Below are 13,633 nucleotides of genomic sequence, written 5' to 3' on the forward strand. Positions count from 1 at the left end.
AGGAAGAACTACTTTAAAACAGCCTTTATGAATTATTATTGCAAGAGATGGGGTTTGGGGCTGGGTCCGTGGGACTGTTTCTGGGGGATGAGTCTGAAAGTTGACAGTTGAGAATTGACAGTTGAGTGGACCTTGAATTAATGACTGACTGAATCTCTGAATGTTTTAAAAACGCTGTACCCAATGTTTAGATCTGTTGTGGTATTTATGCAAATTAGCACATCTGTAATTAGATTATGCACCGTTTGTCCATGTTAAAAAACAATTAAAAAAACTTGTAATACATTTTTTGTTTGTCTTGATATAGGTAATCAACTCAGTAATTTTCATGGTGATATCTAAAGGTTACATTTTTTACAATAATTCATGTGAGAAAAATAATTAATAGGCGTGTGAATAGGATTATATTTGGGTATTTTTCTGAACTTTCCCCTAATGGGATTCTTCTGGGCTTTTTTTTCCTTACTCATGACATATGGAGGATACAAAATCAGTTGAGTTTGATTCTGTTGCAATTTGTTCACAGTTTACTCCCATTTTGGCTTAAAACACCTGGACTATAACTCCAATCCCAACCATGACTTTACCCATGACAACTTACATGAACAAAGAAATGTCATAAACAGTGACAAATACTGTTAGAAAGTTTCGCGGCTGAGAAAGAATGAAGGGAAGACAAAAGAGAATACATATCCAACAATTTTAGGTGACAAGAATTGCAAAGAATGATTCCAAAATATAATCTAGAGAGATCTTATGCTGTCTGATGGGAATGACCACTTATTTTATTAAATTGGGCTTTTGCCCAAAGAGTTTTGATGAATATAGTAGCTCTTAAAGGGCACCTATTATGGAATTTTGAAATTTACCTTTCATGTAGTGTGTAACATAGATCTAAGTGAACAAAAACATCCTGCAAAGTTTGAAATATGAAAGTGCACCGTATATAAAGTTATTGTCTTTCAAAAGTAAGAGTCGACTCGGAGTCATTTTTATGAATCGTTAGAAGACCGAAGCTTTTTCTCTGACTAGATGACGTCAACTTGTCAAGTTATTTGAATACGATACGCCCACTTATTGCGCTCCAAGGCCAGGGAAAATATCAGGGCGACGAGACGCTGTGTTCTGAAGTGCGACTCAAAAGCCAACAATCTGCCCAAGGAGGAGCATTTGAAGACTAAGTGGCTACAATTCATATATAAAACTATACCACAGAAGTATAGTCCGAGCCTTGTGCTTTGCTCGCGCCATTTTCAAGACGATTGCTTTACCAACTTAAATGCACTCAAACTTGGATTCGCGAGTCGACTGATATTGAAGGAAGGTTCAATTCCAAGTGTATTTGCATCAGCTTCCTCCTCCGTATCACAACCTGTAAGTGTTAATAATTGTTGCTTTTATGTTTTATGTAGCATGCTTAATAATTATGTTGTTTGTTGTGTAAGCACCGTTTAGCTTCCAGGTCTTCAATGACAATTGTATTGAGATAGCCTATGTGAAGTGTTTGTCGTTGTTTTCGGAGTTGTCTTAAAGAATAGAGTAATACCTCGTAGTAACGTAACTACATTTTATTTTTTTTATTTTTGTAAAAACGTTATGTTTATGCATCGGGCTAACGCAAACAAAGACTGATTGTGCTTTTACAATATGAACTCTGGGCTATGCTCGCTAACATAACATTACATTCTTTATCTTATTTTTAGTTTTTTACTACAAACTACAAAGCAGTGGACTATAATAATTATTATAACACAATTCAATTGATAAAAGCATCATTGTACTCCGTGTTAAACAATAAGTATTATCTATGTAAACACTGCTGGGTCATCTGACCAATCACCGCAAATTAGCGCAGCGCAAAGGAGGGGTTTGGAAAATGAGTCGTTGAACGAATCATTTGGGAGTCGGTGAGCAAATCAGGTAAAAATAAATGCATATTATACGTCAACAAAAGTGTTTTTTGTCATTGCATGCATGTAACTGTTGTTGGGGACTCCCTAAACAACATTAGGAACATTTTAAATGTCATAATAGGTGCCCTTTAACATTCCAGACAGTAACACGTTTCTTTTGCTCACAACAAGTTACTTCAAATAGAGCCTCAGGCAAGTATTCAAATTCACCTGTCAAAGTCAATCACGTTATAGCATCAATGTCCTTCAGCATTCAAAAAACTATGAAATCGGTATATAATAAAGAATAACTGACTTTATTTAGTTAGGTTTTATCACAATGTTAAATAGCATGGGTAGTTAAATTGCCACACAGTCAATCAATCTTGTTCTTGTTCTTTACCCCAAACAGATAAATTATATTATAATTATTAACAATATAAAAAGAAAGCTCTATTAAAATCGAACCAGTATAGAAAGTCACATTACAAACAACGATCATTCAAAGACATCATTGGTGTAGTAGGAATGGAAAGAATTCAAAAAGGAAATAAACCCACTGTTTGGATTTGTTTTTGTGGAAGCAACAGTGGCAACACTGGTTATTCGGGTGCTAGAGGCAAGATGCTTTGGTATTATGTCATTGTACAACCCAAAGCACATGACAGACTTAAAAATCTCCATTCAGTAGCTTATGTAATCAGTCTGACAATCCTTCATGATTTTTATTCAATCATCATTCAGAGTTGAAGTTCTTCAGGAAGTGGAGTTTTTAGGCAGTTTCCCCCCCTACACATTACTTCGTTGATATCTGTTTACATGAGAGATGTCCACAGTATTACAAAAAAAAGGTATTTACATAAAATCATTTTGAACAGCAATTTTCTAAAGTCTTCTAATGTACATTTCTAATGTACACTCACACATCTTCCATGCTTCTTACGTGGTTCATGTCCAGGTGTCTAGAGGCAGGAATATTCTCATCCTCATCCTCAGGAACCTAATAATAAATACCAACAATTCTATTTTTCCAACAACTCTTTTTACAGAGAAAACATCAAATAAATCAGTGTTTTACTTTTCATGTAGTTAATCAACAAAAACACCTTTCTCACCTCCCAATAAACCTCATCATCAAAGCAGTTGGCATCTGCTGGGTCACCCCAGATTGGCAGCTTTAGTATCCCACCTGTTAAATGAAACAGAATAAAAATGTCAGCTCTAACGCATATTATTATCTAAAAACACTTAGTTTACTGTTTAACTTTATTTGCACTCACCAACCAAAGCTCCACCTGCAAGACCAAATGCTATTGCTACACAGAGACCTGCTGCCTGGTGACCACCCTGAATGCTGACTGTCCTGTTAGCAACGGCATCCTTGAAGTCGAACGTGTTAATCAACCTGAACAGAAAACACAGTATTAAGGAGTCACGCGATATTTTTCTTTCGTTTTCTTTTCTGCTGCAGTTCAAACAGAAGCCAAATGTGACTGAGTTTATTTATATTAAAATATTCTGCCTGTCTGTCTGACTGACACAAACTTACCCTTCTTTTCCATAAACTGACTCACTGGCAGAAGCTGCAGTAATAGCTCCAACGATACCACCGATAACTCCAGGCATTCCATGCAGGTTATGTATACCACAAGTGTCTTGTATTTTCAGAGTTTTTTCCATAAAAGGCTGATAAGGAAAATATTTTAAAGATGGTTGCATACCTGCTTATACGGTCAATAATTTAGACTACAAATACATTTCAAATTTAGATGTGCATTAAATAAAAACCATCCACATTTTGAATGAATATATACTAGATGTTTCCTTTACTTCAATATGAGCAATTTCAGTACTGTAAAACACTACAAAACTCACAGTCAGATAGAGATATCCAAGTGTGGAAACAATGCCTGAACAGAATCCCACTATCAGAGAGCCGTAAGGTGTAATCATGAACTCTGCAGCTGTTCCCATCGCAACACCACCAGCCAAGGTAGCATTCTGAATATGTACCTGAACAAAATGTAAGGGTTATTTTATGTATAAATAAATAAGGATATAAGGAACTCAGATCTCATAGACAGTCTCCAGAAGTGTACCATGTCAAGCTTTCCATGTTTTTGTGAGAGACTTGAAACGGCAAAGGCAGTGAGTACTGATGAGGCCAGTGTTAGGTAGGTATTTATAACAGCTCTGTGCTGCCCATCTCCATGATCTGCAATAGCAGAATTAAAACTGGGCCAGAACATCCACAGAAAGAGAGTGCCTGATAAAGGGAGATGGAAGAAAATTAGGAACAGTTCCTAATGCTTTGATAGCTTATTGGATACAATAGCCAAATGCCCCTGGGGTAATATGTCCTTTTAAATGTTGTATTCTTCCGAAACACTAAAATAGCAACAAAAATCACAACACATTTCCTCATTGCCAAAGGGGTGAAATTTGATTCAATCTAACATTTAATCATTTTTAAAATGTTGCATATGTAAACTAATTTCTTTCTTCTGGTGAACACAAAAGATGATATTTAAAAAAAAATTGGGTAACCAAACTGTTGAATATGGGTAAATATTTATTTTCATAGTATGGAAAAAAATACCATGGAAGTCAATGTTTGGACCAACTTGAGGGGGAGTAAATGATGACAAAATTTTAATTTTGGGGTGAACTATCCCTTTAAGAGGCTTTGAAAAGGCAAAATATGATTAAATTGAAAATTGCACCGTTCGCTGAAGTGGTTATTTTGAATACATATGTACTTAAATGTAAAATATCTTTCAAAATCAGCAGCTCTTCTAGTGCCTTTTGTTATAGCTTGATTAATACAACGAAGGGAAGCTGAGAAAGGACTTTTATCCACTACTCACCAATCATTGCAAACACATCAGAGTGGTATACAGATCCTTGATAATTTTTGCTCTGAGATAGCAATGGTCGATATAAGATCCGAGATATGGTCAAACCATAATATGCTCCAAAAGTGTGGATGACCATGGAACCACCAGCATCTTTCGCCTATGCATGAATGAAGCCATCAAAAATGATTCATTCATTGCACTGATGTTATTCGTTGGGATAAAATAGGAAGATTAAAACTTACATGAAGGAGTTCTAAAATGATATATTCCTCAACTGCAAACAGGGTGACTCCAAACAGAGTAAGAACCATCAGCTGCACTGGACTGACCTTTCCAAGACAGGCGCCATATGCAATGAGACAGCCAGCTACACAGAAATCTGCATTGATGAGGCTGATTGAAAAATGACAGTGAAATTATGTTACAGATTAAGCATTGCTTCTAAAATGGAACAGTGAATCACATCGAATCAGTCATGTGACACTAGGGTTAGGAGGCTTAAACATGAAGGTGAACGTATCAATAATGTCAACAAGTAGATTACAATAATCAATTACTTCTCAATCCCAATTTTGATTTTCCAGTCATCACTGTCAAGGTGATGAAACCAGCCTTGCATCAGCAGAGCCCATTGAATTCCAAAAGCTGCGATGAGAAAATTGAAGCCAACTCCACCGAAACTATAACGCTTAAGAAAGGTCATGAGAAATCCAAAACCAACAAAGATCATCACATGCACATCCTGAAAACCTGAGGAAACAGAAAACAAAGTTAGTGTGTGAATAAGTACATGACTATGAGCAGATACATTGCCGTAAATTTAACACATTGCAGTGAAACATGCTGGTGATGTTACTTACTTGGATATCTATAGTAAAAATCATTTTCTAAATTCGTGGAAATATTTTTTCTTCTTTTGTGTTCGATCCAATGGGTGTCAGACTCCTCATCATAACGAACGAAAACACCAAACAGGATGATCATAGCAATCTGCCAGACAAAGCAGACTGCCGGAAGACTGATTCGAATATTGGTGTTTTTGGTCATTTTAAGTCTGTCTTAAGTTTTTCCCAAAGAGAGGTTCTGGAGATCACAGTGACATTCCTTTCAAAAGGAACATGTGACTCACCTTTTGTAATAAAGGTTTTATAGTGAGGTCTGGAGGTGTGTCAGGACATCATCAGCTAGCCACTCCTACAAAGACATGCAAAGACATAAACACACATTATGACAAAAAGTTGTTGAGGAAAAGGAAGAGATGGTATCCGTGTTCTTGAGTAATGGTTTGAGGTGAATTGAATACAAAATAGGCAAACACATTGCAAACAATTTCAAATATTATAACACATATATATATATATATATATATATAAATAAAAACTCACTCATCAAACAATCAAGATGATTACACAGTTTTAAGAAATGGGTAGGTTTCGGGGTAGGAGTAGGATTACCTGCGATATTGTTACCTAAATTGTCATTTTCCTACACATCTCTGTCCAATACGGTTTATTCTTTTTAGATTCTGTGTAGGGTATGTTTAGGTTTGGGAGTAGGGTTAAGGGATCTTACACTTATCTATAAAATAGCAAAAGGGAAATTACACAGATATTTTTGTGATATGAAAGATTCTTAAATATTTGTCGTTTTGTAGCTTTAAAAACGTAATAATGCATTGTTTAAATGTTGCAGATACATCCATATTATACGTTTCAGCATATATCTAAACGTACAAAAAAGTATGTTTGCGTCTTTGAAAATTACGTATTAATACCTACATATTAAACAATGAGACCAGGCTGATATATTACACTAATAATGAGTCAAGTAACACTTTATCCAGATAATTAAAAACATTTAATATTTTGTGCAGAATTTTGCAGCTCATCGTCAGTTTACTAAAGAAATGTTTTTGCTAAAAGCTCTGTTTACTTACTGTTATAATCTCATTATTTCCATGTAGCATGATGTGTGAGTTACATGACATTGTTGTTACTGCTGCTCAGGTAAAAAGCTTCTGTAATGTCAAACATGTTCCCCTCACATTTGCATGAAGCATGTGCAGTATGTGCAACATTTATATTGTGGTATGTGCAATATTCACTTACTTTGAAATGTTCTCACACTAACATGCTAGCGTGTCAAGCCATCACCATCACTTCTCACCTTGAGTGGCTAGACTTTTCTTTTTTTACCTAAAGGTAAAATATTTTATTCTACTTAAACTTACTCTAACTTATCATGACCTCATACTGAACAAGGTTTTTGATTAAGCTAATCTAATAGGCTTCTTTGAGTGATCAACAGATAGTATTAGTATCAATATATTTATCTACAGATACATTTCATTTAATGTTTTATTTTATTGTATTTTGGTTGTAGCAATATAGTGTGTCACTGCTTACATTTTTATATTAAAAAATGTTAAATAAAGGGGTTTTAAACTCTTATCAGATTGACTAAATTACTTATCTGATTGTAAACAATGTTTCCCCTGCAGGTTTACAAAAAGAGCACAGATCATACTTAAACATTTAAATTCCTGATATAAAGTTTTATCAGCTATAAAGGCATGCATCAACATCTGATGAGATGTGCAAGCAAAACAATCTCAGATACTAATTCAATCTGTAGTTGTATACTCTGTAACGAGAAAGTGCATCATTTGTTATTATATACCATTTTACCAAGTTCAAAACAATTGATAGAGGTTAATGTTTAACTAGAGGTATATTCCTCGCTTACCTGCAAATCGCTATTGGCTTATAATACATTAATGCTAAATCAAATGCTAAAAACAACAGTGGACAGATAAGTAACTTTTTCAAAACACCTAACTGTATCTCAGGAAAGAAAATAAATAAATAAAATGATTATATTATTGTCTTGAAGTAATCAATATAATTTTCTTTATTTTGTTATTTAAAGGTATAGCGGAGGATTTTCTTTTTCCGGGTGGGTAGCCTATTGGTCCTCCTAAGTGTCAATCATTCTGGTGATATGTTTACGTAAGGCCGTTCACACGCAGGCGTGCGCTAAAAGCCCAGGTTGGGCTTCCCACTGATGCCGCAGTCACGAAGATTCTACTAGACAGGTTAAGTTTGTCATGCTATTTGGAGAAATCCATTTAAAATCACTGCTAGTAGGCGCTCCCTCTCGGGAACAAATAGAGTGTTGCGCATGTGCATTTTTTAAAAAATTGGAGAGGGCGAGTCTTTTCTAAAATTAGGAAAGATCCTCCGCTATACCTTTAATAATTAATGCATCAGATGGTTAACTAGGCTTAGCAAGACAAAAATATTTGCTGTTGAGTAACAGTCAAGGTGAGGCTTTGTGAGACTTGTACGTTGAGAACCATCCTTGAAGGTATAGACACCTAAGTGAGGCACACCCATACATCAAGGGCCAAGGGATTTACTAACAACAGAAACACTCTTTTGTTGTTAAACTACTGTCAGGGTTTACTAAAGACACGCAATTAAAAATTAGTGATGAAAAGGCATGGGCACATGTTGCATTTGTCATTTCAGACGCAAAATTGATGGAAGGAGAGTATTTAAATGAATCACACAACGCAATTGACTAAGGTTTGCACTAGTCAATTTACTGGTATTTGCGCCATTATTTACCGCCTTAAACCAGACTCTAATTTGCGCCACTCTTGTTATGGAAATGATCCGGCTGTGTCTGTTCCCCTTCGTCAGCTCAATATGACGTACTGTACGTTAGAAGTGATTCTGATGAAGTGATTCTGGGGATCTCGCTCGAGAGAAACCTATCTACTTCGAGTGTAACTAAACGAGCCAATGCACATTGGCATGCGATAATTGCACCAGCTGCTGTGTATCACGGCCGAGTAGTGGCACCCTCTAAGTGGGGGAGTGTGGGGGATCATGTGCTTGGGCTATAGGCACGCTGAAATGGCGCTCATGGATGACTTTAACACATTTGTGTTAAAGTCCTTTGGGTGCACCAGCGTTGTCCCGAGTTAGACCCAGAGCTCACGGTTATGCTTTACCGGGCCGCCGCAAGTGTCGGGCCCAAGTGGAACCATCGCGGCTGGACAATTGGTATCTCGGGGTGCTGTGCCCGCCCCAGAGCCTTTCTTTCCGGAAGTGCAAGAAAAGGTTACCAGAGCATGGGCGGCTTTTTCTGCCCAAAACCGTTCTGGTTACCATACCTTACGTATGGTAACCCTTGTTTTAAACTGTAATCCACGCCTTTGTAACTACATGGCTGGACTACTGTAATTCACTATATGTGGGGGTTAGTGGGTCCTCCATCACCCGTCTCCAGATGATACAAAATGCAGCAGCACGTCTAATAACGGGCACGCGTAAACATGAGCACATTTCCCCTATTTTAGCTTCATTACATTGGCTGCCTATTGTCATGATTCCTGTCTTGTGTTCCCCTTGTCTTGTGTGGACTTTTGTTATTTCCTGTTCTGTCCCATGTTTTGTAGTCCTTTGTAGTTTTTCTTGTTTATTAGTCTCCCCAGGTGTTTCAAATTAGCCACGCCCCCTTGTTATCTAGTTTAGCTTGTTTGCCTCTGTATTTAAACCCTGTGTCTTGTGTCAGTGTTTGTGGGTTCTTGTCTTTGTAATGTTGTTTGGTCTGTTCCGGAGTCCTGTTCCCGAGTTTAAGTCTGTCTAGTTTTGAGTTTATTTATTAAAGCTGTTGCACGTAGATCCTGCTTTCTCCTTTGATTTAGCCTGCTTCATTACACCTATTCAATTTAGGATCCATTTTAAAATTTAGTTATTTGCATTTAAATCACTAAATGGTCTTGCCCCGCCATAACTCTCTGAGCTTCTACACTTTTATAAACCCGCCCGCGCTCTCAGGTCAGATGATCAGCCTAAAACTAAGCGTAAGCTCAGAGGGGACCGTGCCTTTGCTGTGTCTGCCCCTAAACTATGGAATGATCTGCCTTTGCATGTTAAGCAGTCCTCTTCTTTATCTGTTTTTAAAACCCTTCTTAAAACCCATCTTTTCTCTTTGGCTTTTGACACCTAGTAGGATGTCGACTTTATTTACTTTATTTAATTTGTTATTTTGAATGTTTTTATTGCGTGGTTATAAATTGTACATATGTTTATGTTTATTTTTTTCTGTACAGCACTTTGGTCAACTTGACAAATAAAGTTGGTATGGTATGGTATGGTTCCCCGAGGGGGGAACAGAGACGTACGTCCCCTCGCCACAGTTGCTGAGCTTCCGCTGTATGGCCGAGTCACAAGTCCGGCTCCTCTGCGGAAAAACAAGGATGAGATGCACCTGCCACTCATTATATGCATGCGTCACGATGCACAGCAGCTGGAGCAATTATTGCATGCCAATGTGCATTGGCTCGTTTACACCCGAAGTAGATAGTTTCTCGAGTGAGATCCGCATTAATAAGAATCACTTCTGACGTACGGAACGAGGGGAACAAGGGTTACCATACGTAACCGAGACGTCAGTCAGTCATTTGCCATCGTCAGTAAATCACCCGCAGAACTTTCCACTCCCATCTGTGCTTTTTTTGGAATATCGCTCTCACGCTAATTTGCCCTGTTTAGTAAATCTGGCCCCTAGTCTGCTAAAACATGTATACATGTGACACCTGTAGTTTCATTCACCTGTGGGATTTTCTGTTGAATCACTAGTAGGCAGCAGCACATATGGTGACTGAATCACACTTGCCGCATTTCCATTACCCTTCTAATTGAAAATACGCTCAATGGAAACACGCAATTTTGCAAAAACTCCCATTTATCGCAAAAAAAGTTTTTACGCTCGCATGAGGTGCTTTTTCATGCAAAAAGCGGCAATGGAAACAGTTTTTGCACATTTACAGTCAAACCTCAAACCAAAGATTCTAAACCTCAACGAAATGCCACAATCAAGAGCTTGAAGCAGAAATGAGGGAGAAACACCCAGAAACTCCTCATATGTGCCGCTCATAGTTACCTTACCACTAATGTTTGGATAACACACATACGTCTCCTTCCGTTAATAATAATAATGGCCAGTGCGGTGGCTGTGATATATAAACCTACCAACGTCCATTGCCATGACTTATCGCGAGAGAAAAACATGATGTTTTAGTCGCATAACATCGGTCAATGGAAACACCGTCATTTCGGAATAGTTTTTTATCGATATTTAGAAAATATCGCAAAAGTTTTGCCAAATCTGTAATGGAAACGCGGCTACTGATTGGCAGAATAAATTTCTACTGATAGTAAGTTCACATAGATTTACTTACACCAATATATTTACACCTATATACTTTAACCAATGCCTAGAAGTAATTGTGAAATAATTCAGGAAATTTCCTCTTTGCCATTGCAATGCACAAATAACATACATACATGGACAATGAGGAGTTGAGCTGTGAAATGACTACAGTGAAGAAAAAACAATGTTTATAGCACTTTACATTTTGCTTAAAAAACGATGTAGACTTATTTTATCTCTGCCAACGAAATAGCATCAGACTATTAGGTTATGTGTTATGTAGTCGACACATTTACCGTTCAGGGTCAGGCCACTGCACAAACAGGATATATTCTTTAGTGTTGCATTCCAGTAATTCTTTAAGAGCAAGTCTGTAACAATGAAAGTGACAACCCATTCGTGATAACAGACACCCTGAGACCATCACACCATTCCAACCATTTTTTTGAACACCACATGTTATAGCATAAACTTATTGAAGGATAGAAGTTTTTCTGTTATAATGTTCTGTTGCATTGTCAATTATAAACGCCAAATTGGCTTTGTAGTATAGCAGTTCCCATTAAACTCTACAAGCTCACAGTTTGTATCCTTTCCTTTAATCACAATCCATTTTTGCCATTTTAGATTGGCAAGAAGATAGTAGCATGACTCTGCCTTTCTCCTTCTGGCTTGTTAGGGAATTTTTCTTCAAATTGTCATTATATTGTAAGGTTCTGTCCTGGCAGCTTTGTCTGTGTTGTCTCTGTTTCATGTCTCGATGTTTGTGTTGTGCTTTAACATATGGCTCTGTCTTTGTTTGTGATGGCCATGTGCTCCTCTGTTACTGCCTCCTTGTTTCCCATTACCACGCCCTCTTGTCTAGTTGAGTCCTCGTTTGTCTAAGTGTTGTCACCTGTTCCTCATGTTCTGTGCTCTCTTGTTGAGTTTGCCTGAGTGTGTTCACCTGTTCCTGGTCTGAGTGTGCTCAACTGTTCCTCTTGTTCTCAGCTCCCTATACACAGGTGCTGGTCATATAATTAGAATATCATGAAAAAGTTGATTTAATTCAGTAATTACATTCAAAAAGTGAAACTTGTATATTATATTCATTCATTACACACATACTGATATATTTCAAATGTTTATTTTAATTTTGATGATTATAACTGACAACTAATGAATATCCCAAATTTAGTTTCTCAGAAAATTAGACTATTACTATTAAAAATTATTTTTAGAAATGCTGGCCAACTGAAAAGTATGAACATGAAAAGTATGAGCATGTACAGCACTCAATACTTAGTTGGGGCTCCTTTTGCCTGAATTACTGCAGCAATGCGGCGTGGCATGGAGTCGGTCAGTCTGTGGCACTGCTCAGGTGTTATGAGAGCCCAGGTTGCTCTGATAGTGGCCTTCAGCTCTTCTGAATTGTTGGGTCTGGCGTGTCACGTCTTCCCATTCACAATACCCCATATATTTTCTATAGGGTTACGGTCAGGCGAGTTTGCTGGCCAATTAAGAACAGGGATACCATGGTCCTTAAACCAGGTACTGGTAGCTTTGGCACTGTGTGCAGGTGCCAAGTCTTGTTGGAAAATGAAATCTGCATCTCCATAAAGTTGGTCAGCAGCAGGAAGCATGAAGTGCTCTAAATCCTCCTGGTAGACGGTTACGTTGACCTTGGACCTCAGAAAACACAGTGGACCAACACCAGCAGATGACATGGTACCCCAAACCATCACTGACTGTGAAAACTTTACACTGGACTTCAAGCAATGTGGATTATGTGCCTCTCCTCTCTTCCTCCAGACTCTGGGACCTTGATTTCCAAATGAGATGCAAAATTTGCTCTGAATCAGAAAAGAGGACTTTGGTCAACTGTGCTTTATTAAATCCAGAGTCAACGCAGCTGTCTACCAGGACATTTTCAGAGCACTTCATGCTTCCTTCATTTTCCAGCAGGATTTGCACCTGCCCACACTGCCAAAAGAACCAAAACCTGGTTCAATGACCATGGTATTACTGTGTAATTACTGTGTGATTTCATGTAATATTCTAATTTTCTGGGATTTTGATATTGTGGGTTTCATACGCTGTAAGCCATAATCATCAAAATTATATCAAATAAAGGCTTGAAATATCTCACTTTGCATGTAATGAATCTATATGATATATTAGTTTCACCTGTTAAGTTGAATTCTTGAAATAAATAAACTTTTTGATGATATTCTAATTATATGACCAGCACCTGTATGTGTTCTCTTGCCCTCATGTTTTGCTAGTTTGTTATATACGTTCTATGTGCTACATTGTTTGTTTGACAGTCAGTGTCTAGTCAGAGCTTACTTTAGTCTCATCTAGTCTAGTCTTGTCGTGTCTTGTGCTTGCTGTGTCTTTTGTCTTCCAGTTTGTCCTCCAAGCTGAGCTTTCCTGGCTGCTTACACCATCAGCCAAGCAGCAAGAAAGTCTCTTGCTGGCATTCTGTGTCTACCGCCCCTCCTACTGTCATCCTGGGTTGGATTCAGCGGTCACTCTCTCAGCCTGCCTGTCTTTGTGCCTCATCCCTGCCTAGTATACTGTTTGGACTGTTCACCTCCTCTCCCTCACAATATCATATCTTGTTTGATGTCTTTCAAATAAACCCATGATCACTAATTTCTGCATTTGAGTCCTCCC

At 37.7% G+C, this 13,633-nt stretch overlaps 1 protein-coding gene across 2 annotated transcripts; it reads right to left on the minus strand.

The window, feature by feature from the left end:
- Positions 1 to 2,189: 2,189 nt before the first annotated feature.
- On the minus strand, positions 2,190 to 5,889 carry rhcgl1 (Rh family, C glycoprotein, like 1). Of its 2 annotated transcripts, none has more exons than XM_079628844.1 (11): positions 5,611 to 5,889; positions 5,308 to 5,500; positions 4,993 to 5,143; positions 4,760 to 4,907; positions 3,992 to 4,158; positions 3,768 to 3,905; positions 3,442 to 3,578; positions 3,173 to 3,297; positions 3,008 to 3,081; positions 2,836 to 2,892; positions 2,190 to 2,703 (listed from the first exon to the last, which is right to left on the minus strand). In XM_079628844.1, the coding sequence occupies exons 1-11, from the start codon at positions 5,795 to 5,797 to the stop codon at positions 2,689 to 2,691; spliced, it is 1,392 nt and encodes a 463-aa protein (XP_079484970.1). In that variant the 5' UTR covers positions 5,798 to 5,889; the 3' UTR covers positions 2,190 to 2,688. The 2 variants fall into 2 exon arrangements, with proteins under 2 accessions (XP_079484970.1, XP_079484969.1); XM_079628843.1 differs by having other exon boundaries at positions 2,816 to 2,892.
- Between the last annotated feature and the right edge of the window lie 7,744 nt (positions 5,890 to 13,633).

This window comes from Phoxinus phoxinus (assembly GCF_949152265.1).
Source record: "Phoxinus phoxinus genome assembly, chromosome: 11".
NCBI classification, from domain to species: domain Eukaryota; kingdom Metazoa; phylum Chordata; class Actinopteri; order Cypriniformes; family Leuciscidae; genus Phoxinus; species Phoxinus phoxinus.

What these genes read in the sequence shown, in the direction of transcription:
- rhcgl1 (XM_079628843.1), bottom strand. Translation starts at nt 5,797, where the DNA reads ATGACCAAAAACACCAATATTCGAATCAGTCTTCCGGCAGTCTGCTTT. An exon ending in TTTTTACTATAGATATCCAA is followed by an intron (nt 5,501 to 5,610) that starts GTAAGTAACATC and finishes CTGTTTCCTCAG; the next exon opens with GTTTTCAGGATGTGCATGTG. An exon ending in ATGATGAGGTTTATTGGGAG is followed by an intron (nt 2,893 to 3,007) that starts GTGAGAAAGGTG and finishes ATTTATTATTAG; the next exon opens with GTTCCTGAGGATGAGGATGA.